We start from the raw sequence: 21,510 nt of genomic DNA on the forward strand, positions 1-21,510 counted from the left end.
GCAGAGGATATGGAAGCAGAGTTCTGGGTGAGCTGAGGTTTACAGAGGGTGGAGGATGGGAGGCCAACCAGGACAGTATTGAAATAATCAAGTCTAGAGATTCCAAAGGCAAGGTTGAGGGTTTCAACAGCAGATAAGCTGAGGTAGAGGCAGAGATGGACAATATAACAGAGCATGGGAGTAGGTGGTCTTTACGAGGGGTAACAACACATTAAAAGGACAGTGGCAAGGAAATGGAGATTGGAGATGGGTCGATAATTTGCAAGGATAAAAATTATCCTCTTCACTATAATTTACCACTAATCCTTCACTTGCTAAAGCCTCCTCCCACTGTGTACAGCTGCAGCAACAAGCATCTTCAAGACCAGGGACCGAAGCGGACATGACAGCAGATTGTTTTTGGTAGTGAATAAGTCAACACTCGGCTGTAACACTGAAATATTTAAAACATTTAAAAGTAAATTAGAGCCAATTTTAACATCCAGTTTCAGAAAAAAAACTTATTTTTTGTTTGAGCACTGAGTGCTCATGACATCTGGGGTCTAGCTTAGAGGAGTTATTAAACGAGGCTAAATTATCACTAAAGTCATTAACACAAGGTGCTTCAGTGCTTTTTTTTGTAATTTCAACGGTGTATGATAATTCAACTCCCTCGCACAATTGGGCTCAGTAACTCCTCCGAGCCAGCTCTCTGTTGGTGTAATGGCGCACTCGCTGTTTAAAAAGCTTACTCTTTTGTGTTCCCGAACATCTGCAGATTTAAAAGGTTATGAATATTTATTGTAATTCTTTTCAGTGGTTTAAAATAAGGATTCTGGTAGTGAGGCACCCACACATTAAGTCAAACTGCTTGATTTGTTACTGAAGTCCGATTTAACGACAAGTTCGGTGTCCTTTGAGATGACATTAGTTGTGATCTAAGATCACATAACAGGATCACGCCACAGGAAGGCTGTCATTATCAACCCACCCCGACTCAAATCTCGAAGGTCATTTTGGACTGTCGCCGAAGCCCTTCAGCGATCTCTCCTCAGCCTTGATGACTGATGGCGAAATGCTTGGAAGAACAGAGACATACGGAATGGATTCCTTACAGAGGACCCCACAGTACAACCTGAAGGATCAAGCCTTCCTTGCAAACAGTGGACAACCATCAACTGCCTCAGAACCAGTCATGATAGATGCTACCACCTTCTCCATAGATGGAAGATTAAAGCATCCCCATCATGTGACTGTGGAGCTCCTAATCAGACCCTGGCGCACATCATTGAGCACTGCCCTCAAGAGGAAATTCACAGGCAGCCTACAAGATATCCACGCTGTTACACAGGAAGCTGGATATCTGACTTAGATATTGACATTTGATTTGCTTTGCTGCTACCATAGGAAAGATGATTAAGTCAAATAAGAACTGCTAAGAACATAGCTCAGATACAAGAGGTACTTAGTGCTGTGACTAGGATTAATTGATGTATTGGTACCAATACTGTAATTTGGAAGCAAAATTGAACTGAAAAACAATATACTTCAATGATGAGAAGAAAAACTGTAAATGCTATTAATTAACAGCAAGTTTGCCAGCATCTGAAAAGAGATAAGAGAGTTTAGCTTTTTGGATGGAGACCCTTCACAGACCCGCTGTATAGTTCCAGCATTTTCTGTGAAACTTATAATTCATCTCCTTATATTGTTCACAATACCTGCGACAGAGCTATAACCACTTGTATATCACCCTTGTCTGAAATTCTTTGAGTTTAAAAGGTAAAATCTGCAGTTGTATTGTTGGGTGTTTTTCAACAGTTCAGGTGGTTGAGTATGAAACAATCACATACCACCAGCAACTACTCTTAACACCCATCTACAGTATTTGAAGTGTAGGTTTAAAATATCGGAAATTGTTAATCCTTTGTTATAATCAGTAATAGTTCAGAATCAACTGTGCCTGCAGGAATCGGGAGGTAAAACCAGAAGTCTCAGAGTTTATAAAATAAATTACTTTATAAGCTCACTGCCATATCTTAATAATTGAGGAATTAGGAGTTAACTGTCGCAGCCTTTCACATAGATTCGCTGAAATGCCCGGTACCAGGTGTTGTGGATCAGGCTGATATTAGAGGTACATGTTTGCCAGACGGTGACTGGTTAATGCTTTGTTCTGCTGTTGAGCTATGTACATTCACCTTTATTTAATTTAATTTTTTACATCATTAAAAATTCCCCACACATTCATTAACATCTGTTCTTTCCAACAACCAGATGTGTAGCAAAGTAAGTAAAGCTCGTCCACCAGGAGCTCCATAATGCAGCATCCCCATAGGTCCAGCACCAGGCAAGGCAAATCTGCCAATTCTAGCTTTCTGAAAGAGTCACAGGATACCATCTTCATTAAAGATGTTGGTTGATTTTTTTTTTTGGTTTACAAATATACAACTCCATAGAAATGATGCTTTCTGCTTTGCCTGCTGTCCAGGACCCAAGGGTGAAGTCTCCATTTCTGAGCTACACAGGCGAAGATTCACAGTGCAAACCACAGTTTGTGCTGAGTTACCCTATTTATACTGTGGTGCCTGTAAGAGCATTACAACTGACCACAGCAATTGACCACTGGATTGCTGCTCCTGACCTCTACAGCGACCCTTACTGGAAATGCATGGGGATGCAGACAGAATTGGTTATGATGCCCCTCTCCCCCGTCAAACAGCCAGAAGGTGCTGATTGTTGAGGTTCATGCATGAATAATGGCCACTTTGTGATGTACCTGGGGGCAACCACTGCCCATGGAACCATACTCTGGCAATTAGTCAGTGTCACTAAGTTTTCCTGGAATTCAAAAGAAATGCTTTAAAATCTTTTTTGAAGCAAAAAGTAAAAATCTATTAAAGGTTCAGACTCCCCCTCATCTATACAGAAAGATATTAAAATTAGCAGCATGAGCAATACTCACATCTTCTCCCACAACCAAAAAGAGTGTATTTTTGGAATTACTTCCATCAACAAACAGTAAAATCCATTACGGTCACACATGAAAGAGACAGCATCAATACAGTTCAATAGGTGTTATTGTAACAGACAAAAGAATGATTTAAAGACGGGCATATGTTAATTCCCTACTGAGAAACCTATGTGAAGGACTAAGGTCCACACTAAATGTAAAAAGAATGACAAAGGTAAATCAAGAAGTATTGATTAGATGATAGAGGTCTGAAGACACTAAAATATTCATACATTCTGAAAAGAAACCCAGGTACATTTAATACCTCCAAACTAATTAAAGGACTTGTATTATAAAGTACTTGATATTATAAGTTATTGATTAAATTCATCGACATCTTTCAGGTGCTAAATCTAATTCACTGTACATTGTGTAGGTACAGTTTGCAGCTTGCCTGAAATTAATGAAGAGCTTGATGAGCGAAAGTCCCTTATGTTTGCAATTGTGAACTCACGGCTGGAGACAGATTAGTGTTAGACAGGCAAAGTAAGTAGTAATGCTTTGTGTTTCACAAGCAGTTATCGATTATTCTGTTAATTTATGTATACCCTATGCATTAATATAGTGAGATCAATAGATTTTGTGTTGGGTAAGTGTATCAAAGGGTATGGAGCAAAGGCAGGTAAATGGACTTGAGGTACAGATCAGCCATGATCTAACTGAATGGCAGAATAAGCTCGAGGGGCTGAATAGCTACTCCTATTTCTGTTATCGTTTTGGTGCTTTTTTGAAAGGTAACCCATAAGAAGTTACTTGAGAGGTCCCTCAGGATAACTGATGTGCTGGGTTGCAGCATAATCATTATGCAGACATCACTACTGATGCAGCCTACAAACACTTGAACGTATTCATTGATTTTGTCCCATAGTTAGACTAGCAGCAAATTGCATTTAAATTACCATCATCGGTGCTTTGTATTTTGCAGACTGCAGTACAACAATCTAACCGTTCCACGAGTTGATTTCCTAGAAATTGTGGAAATCTTTAAAAAAAAACTTGATGGCTCAGTGGGTAAATGCACTGCTCCATGTGGTGCACAGACTTGAAGGTGCCTTCACTGGTCCCTGTCTAAATGGAGTTAGCTGATCTCAAACAGGCCAGCATTTGGGCTGTTACAATTGGACTCGGTTCCCCTGGGTTAAGTAGGCAAAAAAAAAGTCAGCCAGGTTCCCCATTCATGATCACCATCCAATGATCCTTGAGGGAAAGTGTGCTTCGCATAGCTAAGAGGTGAGCATAGCTGCTGACACAGTCTAAGACCATTTGGATGAGATAACAAAGGACTGTCCCTCAGCACGAGTCACTGCTTTCAGGGGCGAAGTGGAGAACACTGGAAGAAAGAAATATACAAAAGGCATGGAACCATTGCTCAATGAAATCTAGTGATTCAACTTTTTATAAACTGTTATAGCTCAGAAACAAACTGGTCAGCCCATCAGGTTTTTCAGTGTTTTTCACCAAGAACCACAATTTAATGCGTCTCTCCTCCTCATTCCCCATAACCTTTGATATTCTTTCCAATTTAAAAAAAAGATATTTATGAACTCTGCTTCAACAACAGTGACAGAATTCCACATTTTATCCACCCTCCATGTGATGACATTTTTTTTTTAAACTTTCCCCTTAAATCTTGTAACTATCTTAAGTTTCTGCCATTAATTTTTTTAATTCGCTTATGGGATGTGGGCGTCGCTGGCAAGGCCAGCATTTATTGCCCATCTCTCAATGACCAGTGAAAGCAATCTATTACTATGTATCTTATTATAATCCTTCATAAACTTGAAGACCTCCATCAGATCATCCCTTAACCTTCTCGGTTCCAGTGAAGAAAGACCACTTTTTCTTTCTACACTTTAATACACTGTCCACTTGGGTATTAAGCTGTGGGGATCTGCAGCCAATTAAAAAAAAAAAGCTTTCTTCTCGCACTGCACACACTCACTCACGCAATTGTGAAAAATTGAGAGAGGTAAAAATGAGTTTGTGCAGTCTCAACTTATCGCTATTAAAGCCCAGATCCACATCTAAAACCTGCCTGCAATTTATCAGAAGTTAGCACTAAGCTGGCAATCTCATTCAGACACACCGTAAGGATTGCCAGTGATGGAAACAGAAAGACACAAACTGGTGCAGTAGAGGGTGTTTTTCTGACGTATGGGCACATTGGTCAGGCATCTATAGAACTTTACTCTGAAACTAACCACATTTAGTGGGGAGAGGGGGATCGGCGGGGGGGGGGGGGGGGGGGGGGGGGGGAAGAGGGGGATCGGCGGAAAGGGGGATCGGCGGAGGGGGGCAGGGGGGAATCGGCCGATCCCCTCTTTCCCCCCTCTGCCGATCCCCTCTTCCCCCCTCTGCCAATCCCCTCTTTCCCCCCCCCCCCGCCGATCCCCTCTTCCCCCCCCCCCCCACCGATCCCCTCCTCCCCCTCCGCCGATCCCCTCTCCCCCCTCCGCCGATCCCCTCTCCCCCCTCCGCCGATCCCCTCTCCCCCCTCCGCCGATCCCCTCTCCCCCCTCCGCCGATCCCCTCTCCCCCCTCCTTAACAAATTATTAGCTACAGAATGAATCTGTATCTTTGTTCATATTATTGCATGTACATAGCGCGGTCCTTTTAAAAATAAGACCAAACGCGATGACGTCATCACATTGATCACGTGATCCTCCAGCAGCGGGAAAACGCGATGACGTCAGGCTGGGGAGCTGCCCTAGCCAGTCCTCGTGGATCCAGCAAAGAGTACAGGCCTGTAATTTAGTTCTCCTGTGTTTTTGTGTTAAACTCTGTTGAATAGTATTAAACATCGTTTGTTTGATAGACTGACTCGCTCAGTCCTTTAGTTAGGAATCTAGCCATTCCTACAGTGGTGACCCCGAATTTTCGTGAACAATTTTCGCGGAAGCGAAGCGAAGCGAAACCAAACATGGAAGCCAACTCCGTGGCTTTGAAGCTCCCACAGTTTTGGGAACAATAGGCAGCCTCCTGGTTCGTACAAGCAGAAGCACAATTCGAACTCCGAAACATCGTTGCGGATCAGAGCCGTTACCTTTACGTGGTCTCTGCACTCGACAGCTCCACGGCCTCACGGATCATCAGCCTGCTCGAAAACCCCCCGGTTGACAGCAAGTATGATACTCTTAAAGCACGGTTAATACAGGTTTTCGGGCTCACGAAGGCGGAGCGTGCCCGCCGACTGCTCGCTATGCCTGGGCTTGGCGATTCCAAGCCATCTGAGTTAATGAGCCAGATGCTCACGCTCTTTGGCTCCGAACCACAAGGTTTCCTCTTTTGGGAGTTATTCCTGAGTCAACTACCCGAGCAGGTTCAGGCTGCCCTCGCCAGATCAGAAGCCACAGATTGCGCAGCACTTGCTGCAGAAACAGATACGATTTATGCAGTCACACAGCAAAATACTGTGTCGCCACGAGGCACCCCTCCCCCGCGAACGCCGCCTCCGTCCCCCGGCTTGTGCTTTTACCACGCCCGTTTTGGCGCGAAAGCCAGAGGCTGCCGCCCTCCCTGCAGTTTCGCACCCAAAAACAAAAACCAACATCAACACCAGCAGCAACTCCAGAAAAGGAGGACCGAGTCTGAGGGACGTTCCGCGGCCGCGATGGTGATTGGAAATTCCGGGAAGCTCCTCTACATTACAGATTCCCTCTCGGGCCAGCGCTTTTAATGCGACACCGGGGCGCAGTGTAGCATCTTTCCTGCCTCAGCACTCGATATTCAGTCTGGGAGGCACGGCCTCTCCCTCGAGGCAGCTAATGGCGGGGCCATTCGTACCTTTGGCAAATGGCGGGTCCAGGTGTGCTTCGGCAGGCAACGGTCTCAGTGGGAATTCATCACAGCCAAGGTTTCGCAAGCCATCCTCGGTGCGGATTTCTTATGCGCCAACAGCCTCTTGGTGGATGTAAGAAATCGTCAATTGGTTAACGCGGCCACCTTCCACTCCATCCCTTGCTTCCGCAGTTCCGCAATGTCACACACTGTCTCCTGCGCGTTGCCCTCGCCGGACGAGTTCACTCGCCTATTAGGTGAATTCCCGGAGCTGACCAAGCCTACTTTCTCCTCCTCGGCCACTAAACATGGTGCCGAACACCACATTACTATGACTGACTCTCCAGTTTACGCACGAGCTCGGCGCCTGGAACCCGGCAAGCTCGCGGCTGTGAAGGCAGAGTTTGCCACGATGGAACGGCTGGGGATTATTCGCCGGTCGAATAGTCCCTGGTCCTCGCCTCTCCACATCGTCCCGAAGCCCGGCGGCGGATGGCGGCCATGCGGGGACTACCGACGCCTTAATGACGCCACTACTCCCGATCGGTACCCGATCCCGCATATTCAGGATTTCTCCGCCCATTTGGCGGAAAACTCAATCTTCTCCAAGGTCGACCTTGTCCGTGGCTACCACCAAGTTCCCGTACACCCGCAGGACGTCCAGAAAACTGCAGTCATCACTCCCTTTGGACTGTTAGAGTTTCTACGGATGCCATTTGGGCTCAAGAACGCTGCACAGGCTTTTCAGCGACTAATGGACTCGGTCCTGCGGGATCTTAAGTTTTTATTTGTCTACCTCGACGACATCCCGATAGCCAGCTCTACCAAAGAGGAACACGTCTGCCATCTACGCACCCTCTTTCGGCGCCTCAGGCAACATGGCCTCATAATCAACCCGGCCACGTGTCAGTTCGGCCTACAGCAGATTGACTTCTTGGGCCACCGCATTACTTCGGAGGGCGCAATTCCGCTGCAATCAAAGGTCGAAGCAATTACGGCATTCCCAAGGCCGCAGTCCACCAAGGCTCTTCAAGAATTCCTGGGCATGGTGAATTTCTACCACCGCTTTGTACCGAAGGCAGCACAACTCATGCAGCCCCTCACGAGGCCCTCAAAGGCAAGGCTGGAAAGGATACAATAGCCTGGACGGTCGAAATGGACAACGCTTCTGACAACACAAAAACCGCTCTATCCAATGCAACTATGTTGGCGCACCCTCTGCCAGGTGCCACCATCGCCCTTACCACCGACGCTTCCGACTATGCCATAGGCGCCGTACAGGAACAGTGGGTCAACGGGACGTGGCAACCACTGGCGTTTTTCAGCCGCCAACTCTGGTGCAACGAACACAAATACAGCACTTTCGACCGGGAGTTGCTGGCGCTGTTCCTGGCTATCCGCCATTTCCATTTTTTGTTAGAAGGACGTCCCTTCACTGCGTTTGTAGATCACAAACCACTGACCTTCGCCATGGCCAAGACCGCCGAACCGTGGTCGGCTCGACAGCAGCGACAGCTAACTTTCATTTCAGAATTCACGACAGATATCCAACACGTAGCTGGCAAGGACAACTTGGTAGCTGATTGCCTTTCTCGCGCGACCGTACGGGCGGTCCAGCTGGGCATCGATTATGCCCTCATGGCCACCGATCAGGCATCCGACCCCGAAACACAGGCGTATCGCACTGACACCTCTAGCCTCCAACCGGCCGATGTGCAATTCCACGCAGCAGGCACCTCGTTACTCTGCGATGTCTCCATGGGAGATCTCCGCCCGATCGTTCTAGTTGCCTGGCGCTGCAAAGTTTTTGACGCCATACATGGGCTTTCCCATCCTGGCGTGAAGGCATCTCAAAAATTAATGTCGGCTAAGTTCGTCTGGAGAGGAATGCGTAAGGATATTCGCGGCTGGGCTAACACCTGCATCGTCTGTCAAACGTCTAAGATGCAACGTCACGTCAAGGCCCCATTGGCCACGTTCGCAGTACCAGAACGTTGATTCGACCATGTCAACGTGGGCCTCGTCGGGCCGCTTCCACCGTCACAAGGGTTCACACACATCCTCACCATGGTCGATCGTACTACCAGATGGCCAGAGGCAGTTCCTTTGGCGTCTACTACGTCCGCTGATGTCACCAGAGCCTTCCTCTCCTCGTGGGTCGCACGTTTCGGCGCTCCGGCGGACATTTCTTCAGACCGCGGTCCACAGTTCTCTTCCAAGCTCTGGAACGCTGTGGCCCAGGGTCTCGGCACCAAGCTTCACCGCACCACAGCCTATCACCCGCAGGCAAACGGTTTGTGTGAACGTTTCCACAGATCGTTAAAGGCATCGCTGAGGGCCAGCCTCCAAGGCGCCGGATGGGTAGATAAGCTTCCGTGGGTCATGTTGGGTCTTCGCACGGCACCCAGAGGACCTGCAATCGTCCACCGAGGAGCTCGTGTACAGCCAGCCACTCCGCGTACCGGGAGATTTCCTGCCGCTTCCAACTGAGCCGTGGTCTGCGGCCAAGGCTTTTGCGCCTATCCCAACTTCGCATCACAGCCTTCCATCTTCTCACGTACCAGCGGAGCTAAAGAATGCTGAATTTGTATTCATTCGTCATGATGCCCATAGGGATCCGCTCAAGGCCCCTTACACAGGCCCTTTCCGCGTACTGGAGACAGGCGACAAGAGTTTCTCCGTAGACATCGGTGGTAAACCCGACCACATATCCATTGACTGTCTCAAACCGGCACACCTGGACATCGACTGGCCAGTAGAGACCGCACAGCCACCATGACGTGGTCGACCTCCCGCTGCATCCACGCCAGACCCAAGGCTTCCGTCCGCCAGCTGTTCAACAACGTCCACTCCAAGAATACAGGAGTCGCTCCGACAGGCTTGTCAGACCTAGTCGATTGACTTTTACTGTTAAAGACAATTCTAGGGGGGCGCATGTGGCAGAGCCACCAGGGGACTCTGATCTAATGTACATAATTATCTTTAACAAATTATTAGCTACAGAATGAATCTGTATCTTTGTTCATATTATTGCATGTACATAGCGCGGTCCTTTTAAGAATGAGACCAAACGCGATGACGTCATCACGTTGATCACGTGATCCTCCAGCGGCGGGAAAACGTGATGACGTCATGACGTCAGGCTGGGGAGCCGCCCTAGCCAGTCCTCGTGGAGCCAGCAAAGAGTACAGACCTGTAATTTAATTCTCCTGTGTTTTCGTGTTCAACTCTGTTGAATAGTATTAAACATCGTTTGTTTGATAGACTGACTCGACCTCAGTCCTTTAGTTAGGAATCTAGCCATTCCTACACTGCGAGACTTTCATAGCAGCAAAGAAAAACGCGTTAGCTTTATTAACTCTCCGCATGGACTGAGAGACCCGGCATCGTCGCAGGGCTATGACGTCATCACACAATCGACAACTCTTAAAAGGGACCCTGCCCCGGTAACCCAACCAAGTTCCGTACCTAACGTGGCGCGATAACAACATTGGCTCTACATAGTGAATTGTGTTACTGTCCCTATGTGGTCTCCGCCACAATGTTGCAAATAGACACGGCCCACTAAAATACTTGCCATCTGCGCATAAGAATATAAGAACATAAGAAATAGGAGCAGGAGTAGGCCATTCGACCCTTCGAGCCTGCTCCGCCATTCAATGAGATCATGGCTGATTTTCTGCCTCAACTCCATTCACCGGCCCTATCGCCATATCCCTTGATGCCCTTACTAGTCAGAAACCTATCGATTTCGGTTTTGAATATACCCAATGACTGAGCATCCAGAGCCCTCTGGGGTAGAGCATAAAGGCAAATCTTGACAATCTCTTTTTTCACCATTCTTGACCAGTGGATGGCACCCATGACATTTACATTGGTGTTTGAGAGATGTGTAATGGACAATGTAAATCGAATACATGTTTCCCTGAAGTCTCATTGGGTAAATGCAACACTTCTGTCACCACCCTCACCTTCAGCAGCTCTACTGCTACATCTGCTCCCCTTCCTTCAATGCTATTTCTGTATGCATCTCCCTTGCTAAAAATACAGATTCTTCACGTGGCCCTGCCATCTTTCTCACCGTGCCGAAGCCATGGTCTGACCAATGTCAACCGATATCTCCTTGTTCAATTGTTCCTGGAACTACTTAGTCCAAAATACTATACTCCCCACATTCTACTGGTGTGTGGAGGATAACAAATGAAGATCAGAAAATCATCTTGCTGCTTATAAACAAGATTCATGTTAAGAGTTACTGCTTGCTGTCTGTGAAGCTGAATCAAATTCCATCTCAGTGCTGCTCTATGGTCTTTTTTTTGCCCATGCAGCGACAAGCCCTTGGTGCCAATCTTTATAAAACATAGACAGTTTCCACAGATGTGGATAATTGGTTAATTACAACAATTAAAACACAATCTCTTCAATGCAATGCATTTCTCTAATCAAGTTTCTGCACATCTACATCACTGAACTGCACAAATACCTTCTTTTGGCCAATAACCAGGATGATTTCCACATGGCTGCTTTTTATTCATCTCACATTAAGTTAATTTTAAACCCTAATTTTAAACAGATTTTAAATTTGCATAATTTAACATCAATTCTTGGAATAGCATTTTAGAAATATCAATTTTATTGAGTGAATAAATGCTTTTTGTGCCACTGAGCAAGTTTTATCTTTCAAAGGGAAACTCAGTAAGACAGTTAGTGCAACATTTCATCTTTACTCTTTTCATTGTGTGCTAAAATCCCATTTCTCTGTCGGCAACTGTTCAAAGGAAACCCAAGGAGAGCCATTTTGCTGGGGCAGCGTGTACTAATGTGGCTCATCATAGAGAGGACAAACCTCTCTGTTGTAAATACAACTGATTTTCTCTGCTCAGGTGGGAGCTTTTTGTTCCATTTAAACGCAGGGATGCTCACCTTATTCCAGACATTGGATAGTGAGACCAGAGCTGCAAAATTCTCCTGGTCCAGCCTACGTTCATGTTTTGGGGGCCTGCGCATAAAGTATTATGGCAACTTGCAGCACTTAAAACCAATCATCATTTGTTAGGGATATTGTATACAATGCAAAGGTGCTAAATGGCAAGGCACTCGGTTTTGTTGAGTGAGATGTCACAATTTGCATAAAAAGATAAAACATGGGCAACCACCAAGTAAACAGAGTCCAGATCAGCACAGTGTATTTTGCCAGTAACTGCAACTATAGGAGATTATCTTTACCTGGTAGTAGGGGTAGAAGAGTGTACAGATTGCACAGTAGGGCTCAGTTAGTGCAGCGGATCCATTAAACTTCCTTTCGGCCAAAAAGTTGTACGATCGACTTTGCCAAAGATGGGTGAGCGGGGCCTTCCAGGCCTCTGGTTCAGTCTGATCTTCCTCACCGGAGAACACAAGCATTTCTATGGGGAGAAAGGCGCAGCAAATTTAGCATCAATATGCTAACCATAACCTGCTTTTTAAATTATTGCCAGCACCCGGTTCCAAAAGGATACTGGCTATTTGTCAGCATGTGAAGGTGACATCCTCAGTCGCTATAATAGAACATAGTGATATGGTATAACTGTGCTCTATAAACAACTAAAGGACAAAGCAAACATGGGTTCCCTGGGTGATTATTGTACACATGGAACAGGAAATATTGCGAAGAAATACTTTCAAAATGCTAGCCTAGGTGTCTTCTACCTTTGCTGGGTCATGTGAAACGTTGTCCATGTGCACTGCCTGCATAACTTAGCGTGTACGTAGGTATAGTTACAAAAGACTTGTTTGGCTTTTTGCTCCAACTAAGTGTTGGAGGAGTAGACATTTTTCATCTTTTCAATAAATGACAGCACCAAGTGGGCCGAGGGTTCAAATGCAATGTTAATCCAGTAGCAAAATGATAGTGAGCTTTTCAGTTCTGCTAGGCAGCAATCAAATTACAATACAGTGCCTAAATAACCCAGAATTTAATTATTCTTCACATTTTTCTCTTCAATTTTTACATGATCATCTGTTCATCACATACTATTTGTTGCAGGTATGCAGTCAACACTTGGACCTCTTACTCTGCTCTTCCTCTCCAAGGAAGCATCTCCCCATCCCTTTATATTCTCCTTCCCCCAACACACACGTTTATTATCTTGATCATCAATCGTCATTTTGAGTCACATTAGTTTTACTTATTACAACATTGAAGTGCTTCATAAAGTGGAGGTTGGACCAAAACAGGATTAGGGAGAAGAGGTGACTGAAGAGATAGGTTTTAAAGGAGGTTATTGAATAAGCAAAGAGTTGCAACATGGTAGAGGGATTCTGGAAGAGAATTTCAGAGTACAGGGGCATGAAGGTTCAAGCCGTTGATGGTGGAACAGAGGAAGGGGAAACGTACAGTAGACCAGTCAGAAGGGACATTTGAGCAGGGATGTAGGTCTAAAGATTAGAGGTAGGATGAAGTGAGGCAATGAAGAGATTTGTAAATGAGGATGAGGATATTGAAATTGTTGTGCTGGGGAATGGAGGGGCACTGGAGGTCGATGAGGACCAAGGTGATAGATGAGCAGGATTTGGTGTGGATAATATGAGGGTCAGAGTTCTGGATGAGTTGGACTTTATTTACAGTACAGCTAAGGAAACCATTGGGAAAAGTTGAGCCTACATGTGACAAAGGTGCGGATGGTGGTTTCAGGATTGGTGGAGGTGAAGTGGGATGCAATGGGTAACATATTGGAGGTAGATGGTCTTGCTGATGGGCCTGACAGTGGGGTTTGAATATCAGCTCACTGTTTAACAGAGCACGGTTGCATTACACAGAAGAACTTTTATTAGAAAATGCTACTATTCTCTAATAAAACGTCAACGCAAAAAAAAAATGAAAGCCCTCCAAAAATGCAACAAACATTTATACTTTGAAAAGTTTATTTAAACAAAGATTCAAGATCCACTTGCAGGCAACAGCATTGAAAACACTTCAACAATGTACCAACCATCTGAATCTGCTTCATAGTTCCTGTTTTAGAAAGAATCACCCTTGAGCGCACCAGCCTAAAAAGTGTGAATCAATGTTAACCTGTGGTCAGGTTTGTGCCGTGTCTGCCCAAGCTCATTTCACATCGTGTCCTTGATAGCCATCAATAGAACAATTGCATCCATCTGTCTGGTCTGGGTTTGAAAAGGTGCTAGAGGAGAAAAGGCAGGGTTCCAACCCATTGTCTCATCATCATCATCTATAGTGTCAATCGTGACTCAGTGGGTGAATCGGTTGGTTGTGGGTTCAAGTCCCACTCCAGAGACTTGAGCACAAAATCCAGGCTGACACTCCAGTGCAGTACTGAGGGAGAGCTGCACTGTCGGAGTTGCCATCTTTCAGATGAGACATTAAACCAGGCTGATGTAAAAGATACTATGGCACTATTTTGAAGAGGATTTCGCCCCCCCCCCCCCCCCCCGAGTGTCATGTCCAATATTTATCCCTCAACCAACATCACTAAACAGATTATCTGGTCATTATCACATTGCTGTTTGTGGGATCTTGTTGTGCGCAAATTGGCTGCCATGATTCCTACATTAGAACAGTGACTTCACTTCAAAAAGTACTTCATTGTCTGTAAAGCACTTTGGGATGTCCTGAGGTCATGAGAGGCACTATATAAATGCAAGTTATTTCATACAATTCCCTAAAAACAGCTGTCTGCAAGTATCTAGAGCACACAGGAATTCAGAACACTGTACCATCCATATAACATCCCTGATGGCATATCTCACAATGACACAGCTGAGAATCTATTGCTGCTCGTCCACAAGCCTTCCTTCTCCACACCCCAACTTTACCCTCCAGGCAATTCAGCAGAACACAGTATTAAACCTATGTCTAATGCGCCCTGCACTCAACCAGTACAGTCAAGTCTCTGGAGTGGGACTTGACCTGCGGAGGAATATTGACGTGCAATATAACACGCAATTTATTTAATGTGACCTTACATCAGTGTCAGAATCCAGTGATACTCTGGAGTCTACAGCTTGAAATCCTTCTATAGTCGGAGTTGGTGAAGTTTTCTCAGAATCCATTTTAAACATGACATTTCAAAATATTTTAACTAGGGTTAGTAATTCAGCATTTTAAAGGAAGCATCCAGAGCTCCTGGCATCCCAGACATGGCCTTTCAGCCCAATGAATGGCTCTCAATTCTTTGGTGGGAGCAACAAACAGGCAACCAAGACCTACAAAACATCACCTTAAAATTTGCTGTAGAACTGTTAGCATCACAGATTTTAAAAATAAGCTTTGTCACTACATTATAGGTTGAGAGTGTGAGAGCGAGAGGGAGAGTGAGTGTTTAAGAGTGCGAGAGAGAGGCTTGAGCAAGCGAGCGAGTGCGACAGAGATATTGTTAGAAAGAGAGAGCATGAGAGAGCAATCATCAGCCAGGGGTTTCCACTCCTGATCACTATCCAGTAACCTCTGTTGGAAAATGTGTGCATGTGAATTTGGGTGAAGGCAGGATCAGGCTCAGCTGACTATATCAGTAGGATTCCTTCCAAATATTGAAAGCATCTATTTGCATATATATTATTGAGATTTATATAGAAATGACAGTTGGCAGTTAAGTTACAAAGCTGTGATCTAAAGGTTCTAGTGTTCAATTGCATTTGTTTGACATCAGCCGACCCAGAGACTAAATTACAAGCTTAAACTCACCGGTGGCTGTTTGTTACTCAGTATGAAATATATTGACAGCTTATTTTTTTCTTACTTTTATACATGGCATGGAATGGATGAAAATGTAATAAAATGGGTAGTGATGTAGGAGCTAAAAAGTATATGAAGTTTTTAAAGTGTCATGCCCGATACTTTAATGGTGAAAGAGATGCCAACTGCAGTCTCTGAATGGTTATTTTCCTGGCTATTCTTGGATGACCTGCCAGTTGAATGCTGAGAAAGGCCGCTGACGTGATGCCCTTTTTTCACACACAGTGGTAATCGGCTTACAGAGACGCAAGAGTTTCAGCCAACCTGAGAAGCTGGGAATGACAGCTACTGCTGACCTGCTCAAAGTGACTTTGAAGGCAGGTAATTGGAAGTCATGATCCTTGAATCAATAACTGTCTTCTAAAGCAAAACCATGGGGAGCCTGACTACAACACTGACAGTCTGTCTCTAAACCAACCTTAATTGCTTTGATTGCCGATGGAGCTCCTTGGCAAATGCCTGCCTGCATCTGGTGTGGCAAGTCAACAAGCCCAGAGTTTTCTCAATAGAGACATATAAAGTGGTCACCTCCAGGATTCAAACCAGCTCCTTGGTGCTTTTACTGTGAAGGATATTTAGAAATTCTATTTCTTTTTGGTTTTAATCTGGAAGAGTCACGGGTTTGAGCCTATTTGTAAAGGATTAGAGTGGGTGACCCTGGAACTTATAGCACCAAACAAGAACCAAATCAGCAAAAGAAGCAATAAAAAAGGGTAACGTAATCCCTCTAGCCATTATCAAATTATAGGTTTGGAATAAGCCCATCGTTTGGGTGTGCTTCATTTATTCCAAATTTCAGCTCAGACTTCCAGTACAGATTCTTGGGTGCCCCACATATAAATTTCCAGTATCAAATTAACAGGGTAATTTTAGCCCCTGTACTTCCTGCTCACTGGAGGTTCATGTGGTTTCAATAAGACTCACATTACATGGTTCTGATGAACGTTCATTGACCCAAAACGTTAACCCTACCTTCCTCTCTCCACAGATGCTGCCTGGCCTGCTGAGTGTTTCCAGCATTTTCTGTTTATATTTCACATGACATTGTTCCTTTTAGGGACTATTCAAAAAAGGAGCTGAGAGAGAGAGAGAGACACACACACAGACACTTTGCACCGGCATTACGTGTACACCATTTTATCTTTCCTTTGTTATGCAACTTCTGTTTTTAAGATGTTCCTTGCAGGCAATATGTAAGGCAAGTCCCATTGAAACCATTGAAAGTACTGGCAGGAGACAAATAGGATAGTGACTAGTTTTGTTTACACCAGTGCTGTAGTACTAGGTATTAGTTGATGAACACTGATGGGTACAAACATAATATGCAAATGTCTAAATATACTCGGTCAGCCCCTTTTCTCTATTGGATAAATATTACCGTTCATGAGTTTGGATACACATACTGTATAAACACAGCCCCTGGAAATGGAAAGTCGTTCCACAAATAGCACGTTCGACATGTGTGATATATTTCTCTAACCCATCAGTCCATTGCTATAATGCATACAAGATGGCTTTGTCAACCATGTTACGTAGTTGAGTTACTATAATTATCACATCACTTCTGGACTCATGGCCTATCATCTGTAATAGTTTCCATCAAGTTAGTTCAGAGAAAGGAAAAGAGATCCCTCATTATAATTGTCAGGTTCAATAGCATTATGTTTCGCTAATTAGAACAATGGTGATGGTAAAATGATTTGTCTTCCTCCCATCCATCTGTTTCTTCTTCACCCGTCCTCCCATATCCTGAGATGGATGCACTGCTTCATTCTTGGCACAAAAGGAGTCTTGCCACCACTCTGCAGAACGTGCCTGTAATTGAACCACAATAAATACACGGGGCAAAATAAATTTGCCCCTCTGATCTATCAGCAAATAACTGGCAACTGGAGGAGGGATGGAGAGAAGGCAGGGTAACAGGTTAAGCATTGCAGAAAATCCATTCAAGCAATCTGCTCAGGACCAGAAACCTGACGCAACACAGGAGAGAGCAATGCAAAGAAAAAAGGTTTCTCAAATTGAAGGAAAAAATTAAAAAGCCCTTCAGACTTCAAAGGGTTTATGTACTTTTAGTTAATATTTTTAAAAAGTCAAGTATTCATGTATTCAATGAAACATTGGCACACTTAGTTGACCATGTCTGTCATGTAATCACGAGGTGAACACTTTGCAGTCTGCAGAAAATCCAGCAGTTGCAATCTGTTTTTTGGCCTGTCTCTTTAACAAGTTACTTTAATGATGTATTGTATCTCGCGATCCATATACTGCATGATGGTAACCAGTGATGATGGCACACTGATTGCTCTGCAGCAGGTTGTCGTACAGTTAAATCCAAATTTTAATCCCTTCTTGAAAGAATGGTTTATTCATACAGTAAATCTGAGCTGTGCACTCAAGTGTCTACCACAGCAACTTTGAGTAAAGTTCATCCTTAACCTGCGCTGCCAGATAGACTCATCCAGTTCGGCCCAGCTCTAGACAAAGGTACTAATAAAGCTTACTCTTGAGGAGCCCTATTAAGCCACAAAGTAATAAATCTCACTATCTACCATTTCCTAAACCCGTAGATTTTAGAACTTTTTTTGGGGGGGGGGGGGTGGAAGAGCAGGGGACTCTTCTACTTTTACACAATTTTAACCCTTTAATATCCCCTTTACCAATTTTACTCCCTATTTTAGGCAGAGTCTGCAGCCATGATGGTGGATGGGCCATCTACTCCCAGGTACATGCTGATGCCTCTCTAAAACTACCTCCAGGAGAGGCAGAAAAGTAGCTCAAAGTCGATCCTGTGGGGAGGTGATTGGCTTCTCTGCTCAGCACCCCTCTACAACAATGCAACCCTGACTGGAAAGCCACTGAAAGGAGAGATACGCCATATGTCACAACCCTACATGACACTACACACCAGTGCTCCAATGCACACTCTTTTTAAATCTTAATTCCTCTTGCCACAGTTTATTTTGACCAGTCTTACTGTAAGCTCATATTCCTTTCTTTCAGTATCAAAGGGATATAGCCACCATCACTATTGTGACACCATCGTGTAATGCAGCTTTAGACCATGTCAAATTCTGTGTGTCTAGGATGGAGGTTGTGGGGGGGGGGGGGGGGGGGGGCGGGGAAGAGATGGAGCAGGCTAGTGGGGGGGGGGGGGGGGGGCGGGGAAGAGATGGAGCAGGCTAAAATATTCCTGGACCATGACCCCACTACCAAACATCGTCATTGTTTCCAAGACTGTCACTGACCTCATCTCCTCTGGAGATCTTCCCTCCATGGCCGTCAACCTCATAGTCCCCGAACCCTGCACAGCCCGCTTCTACCTCCTTCCCAAGATCCACAAACAGGGCTGTCCTGGTAGACTCATCATTTCAGCCTGTTCTTGCCCCACGGAACTGATTTTACATAAGATTACACTGCATAGGATATATGGCAGAGAAACAGGCCATTTGGCCCAACCAGTCCATGCCGGTGTTTATGCTCCACTCGAGCTTCCTCCAGTCTTTCCTCATCTAACTCTATCAGCATAACCCTCTATTCCCTTCTCCCTCTTATGTTTGTCCAGCCTCCCCTTAAATGCATCTATACTATTCGCTTCAACCACTCCCTGTGGTAGTGAGTTCCACATTCTCACCACTCTGGGTAAAGAAGTTTCCTCTGAATTCCCTATTGGATTTCTTGGTGACTATCTTATATTGATGGCCTCTAGTAATGCTCTTCCCCACAAGTGGAAATATTCTCTCTGTAACCACTCCATCAAATCCTTTCATAATTTTAAGACATCTATTAGGTCAACCTTCAGCCTTCTTTTTTCCAAGAGAAAAGAGGCCAAGCCTGTTCATCCTTTCCTCGCATTTCTGGTATCATCCTTGTAAATCTTCTCTGCAGCGCCTCTATACCCTTTTTATAATATGGCGACCAGAACTGCACGCAGTACTCTAATTGTGGTCTAACCAAGGTTCGATGCAGGTTTAGCATTACTTCCCTACTTTTCAATTCTATCCCTCTAGAAATAAACCCTAGGGTTTGGTTTGCATTTTTAATGGCCTTGCTAACCTGTGGCGCAATTTTTAGTGATTTGTACTCTGAGATCCCTTTGTTCCTCTACCACACCTAGACTCCCACCCTCCAAGTGACCTCCCTATTCTTCCTAATAAAATGTAATACCTCACATTTGTCTGTGTTGAACTTCATTTGCCAATTATTTGCCCATTCTGCAAGTTTATTACTGTCCTCCTGTAATTTGTTGCAGTCCACCTCAGTATTGACTATCACCCCCCAATTTGGTATCATCCGCAAATTTAGAAATTGTTTTTTTGATTCCAAAGTCTAAATCGTTAATGTAAATTGTGAACTGCAGTGATCCCAACACTGATCCTTGTGGAACACCACTACCCACCTTCTGCCACTGTGAATAGCTACACCTTTACACCCACTCTCTGCTTTCTGCCCTGAAGCCAGCCAGCAATTCATTCTGCTACTTGTCCCCTGACTCCGCATTCTCTGACCTTATTCATTAGTCTATCATAGGGTACTGCATTACCATTTCTTCCTAGCTCAACTACTTTTTCTCCCCTTCTCCAGTCTCTTCCCACCTACATCACCGACTCTTCCAACGCCCTCCGCCACTTTAACAGTTTCCAGTTTCCTGGCCCTAACCATCTCCTTTACACTATGGACGTACAATCCCTCTACACCGCCACCTCCCACCAGGATGGTCTGAGGGCGCTCCGCTTCTTCCTTGAACAGAGGCTCAACCAATCCCCATCCACCACCACCCTCCTCTGCCTGGCTGAACTTGTTCTCACATTGAACAACTTCTCCTTTGACTCCATTCACTTCCTCCAAATTAAAGGTGTTGCTATGGGACCTCGCATGAGCCCTAGCTATGCCTGCCTTTTCGTGGGATATGTGGAACATTCTTTGTTCCAGTCCTACTCAGGTCCCTTCCCTCACCTCTTTTTCCAGTACATTGATGACTATCGGTGCAGTTTCCTGCTCTTGCCCGGAACTAAAAAATTTCATTCACTTTGCTTCCAATTTCCACTCTTCCCTCACCTTCACATGGCCCATTTCCAACTCTTCCCTTCCTTGACTTCTCTGTCTCCATTTCTGGGGATAGGCTATTGACAAACATCCACTATAAGACCACCGGCTCCCACAGCTACCTGGACTACACTTCCTCCCATCCTGCTTCCTGTAAGGATTCTATTCCATTCCCCCAGTTTCTCCATCTCCGCCACATCTGTTCTGACGATGCCACCTTCTATACTAGTGTTTCTGATATGTCTTCCTTTTCCCTCAGCCGAGGATTCCCCTCTACAGTGGTTGACATGGCCCTCGACCGTGTCCGTTCCATTTCCCACGCTTCTGTTGCCACCCCTTCCCCTCCCTCACAGAACCATGTCCTCACCTTTCACCCCACCAGCCTCCACATTCAACGGATCATCTTGCGCCATTTCCGCCACCTCCAGCATGATCCCACCACCAAACACATCTTCCCCCCACCCCCCACACCCTTCAGCATTCCGAAGGGACCGCTCCCTCCATGACACCCTGGTCCAGTCCTCTATCACCACCAACACCCCTTCCCCGGCACCTACCCGTGTTAGCGCAGGAGATGCAACACCTGCCTGTTGTGCATGTACCTTTAAGGGAATAACTGGTCTTAGAGTGCAGTACCGGCAGTGACCACCCCTGTATAAAAGGCCCTAGCAGGCTTCTGTATTTCAGTCTGACATTGCCCTCCTGTTCAGTAAAGTACCTGTTAAACTGTTCTCCCGAAGTCCATGTATTATTGAGGCGTGGACTTTACAGTGGCGACGAGTTAGTTCGAACTCACCTGCAGTGTGGCATCATCTCACGGGGATCTCGCCCTGAGAGGAGGTTTCTTGGAGGTCGTAGTCTAAGCAACGGGCGTCGACCGCGGGCAACCGCCCAAAGAATTCATCGGTGTTCGGAGAATTGCGGGAGAGCTGTGCTTGGCTCCCCGGTTAAGGTGTTCCA

At 45.4% G+C, this 21,510-nt stretch overlaps 1 protein-coding gene across 4 annotated transcripts in view; it reads right to left on the minus strand.

The window, feature by feature from the left end:
* Positions 1-21,510, minus strand: part of kdm4b (lysine (K)-specific demethylase 4B) — a 594,368-nt gene that overhangs the window by 103,802 nt on the left and 469,056 nt on the right. For all 4 annotated transcript variants that reach the window (XM_086004915.1, XM_086004916.1, XM_086004917.1 and 1 more), the window contains one exon: positions 11,997-12,175. In XM_086004915.1, coding sequence (XP_085861041.1) covers positions 11,997-12,175 — 179 coding nt within the window. The remainder of the gene's footprint in view (positions 1-11,996; positions 12,176-21,510) is intronic.

The sequence above is a fragment of the Somniosus microcephalus genome, chromosome 13 (assembly GCF_052327205.1).
Source record: "Somniosus microcephalus isolate GS21.2 chromosome 13, FLI_Smic_1.0, whole genome shotgun sequence".
Classification (NCBI taxonomy): domain Eukaryota; kingdom Metazoa; phylum Chordata; class Chondrichthyes; order Squaliformes; family Somniosidae; genus Somniosus; species Somniosus microcephalus.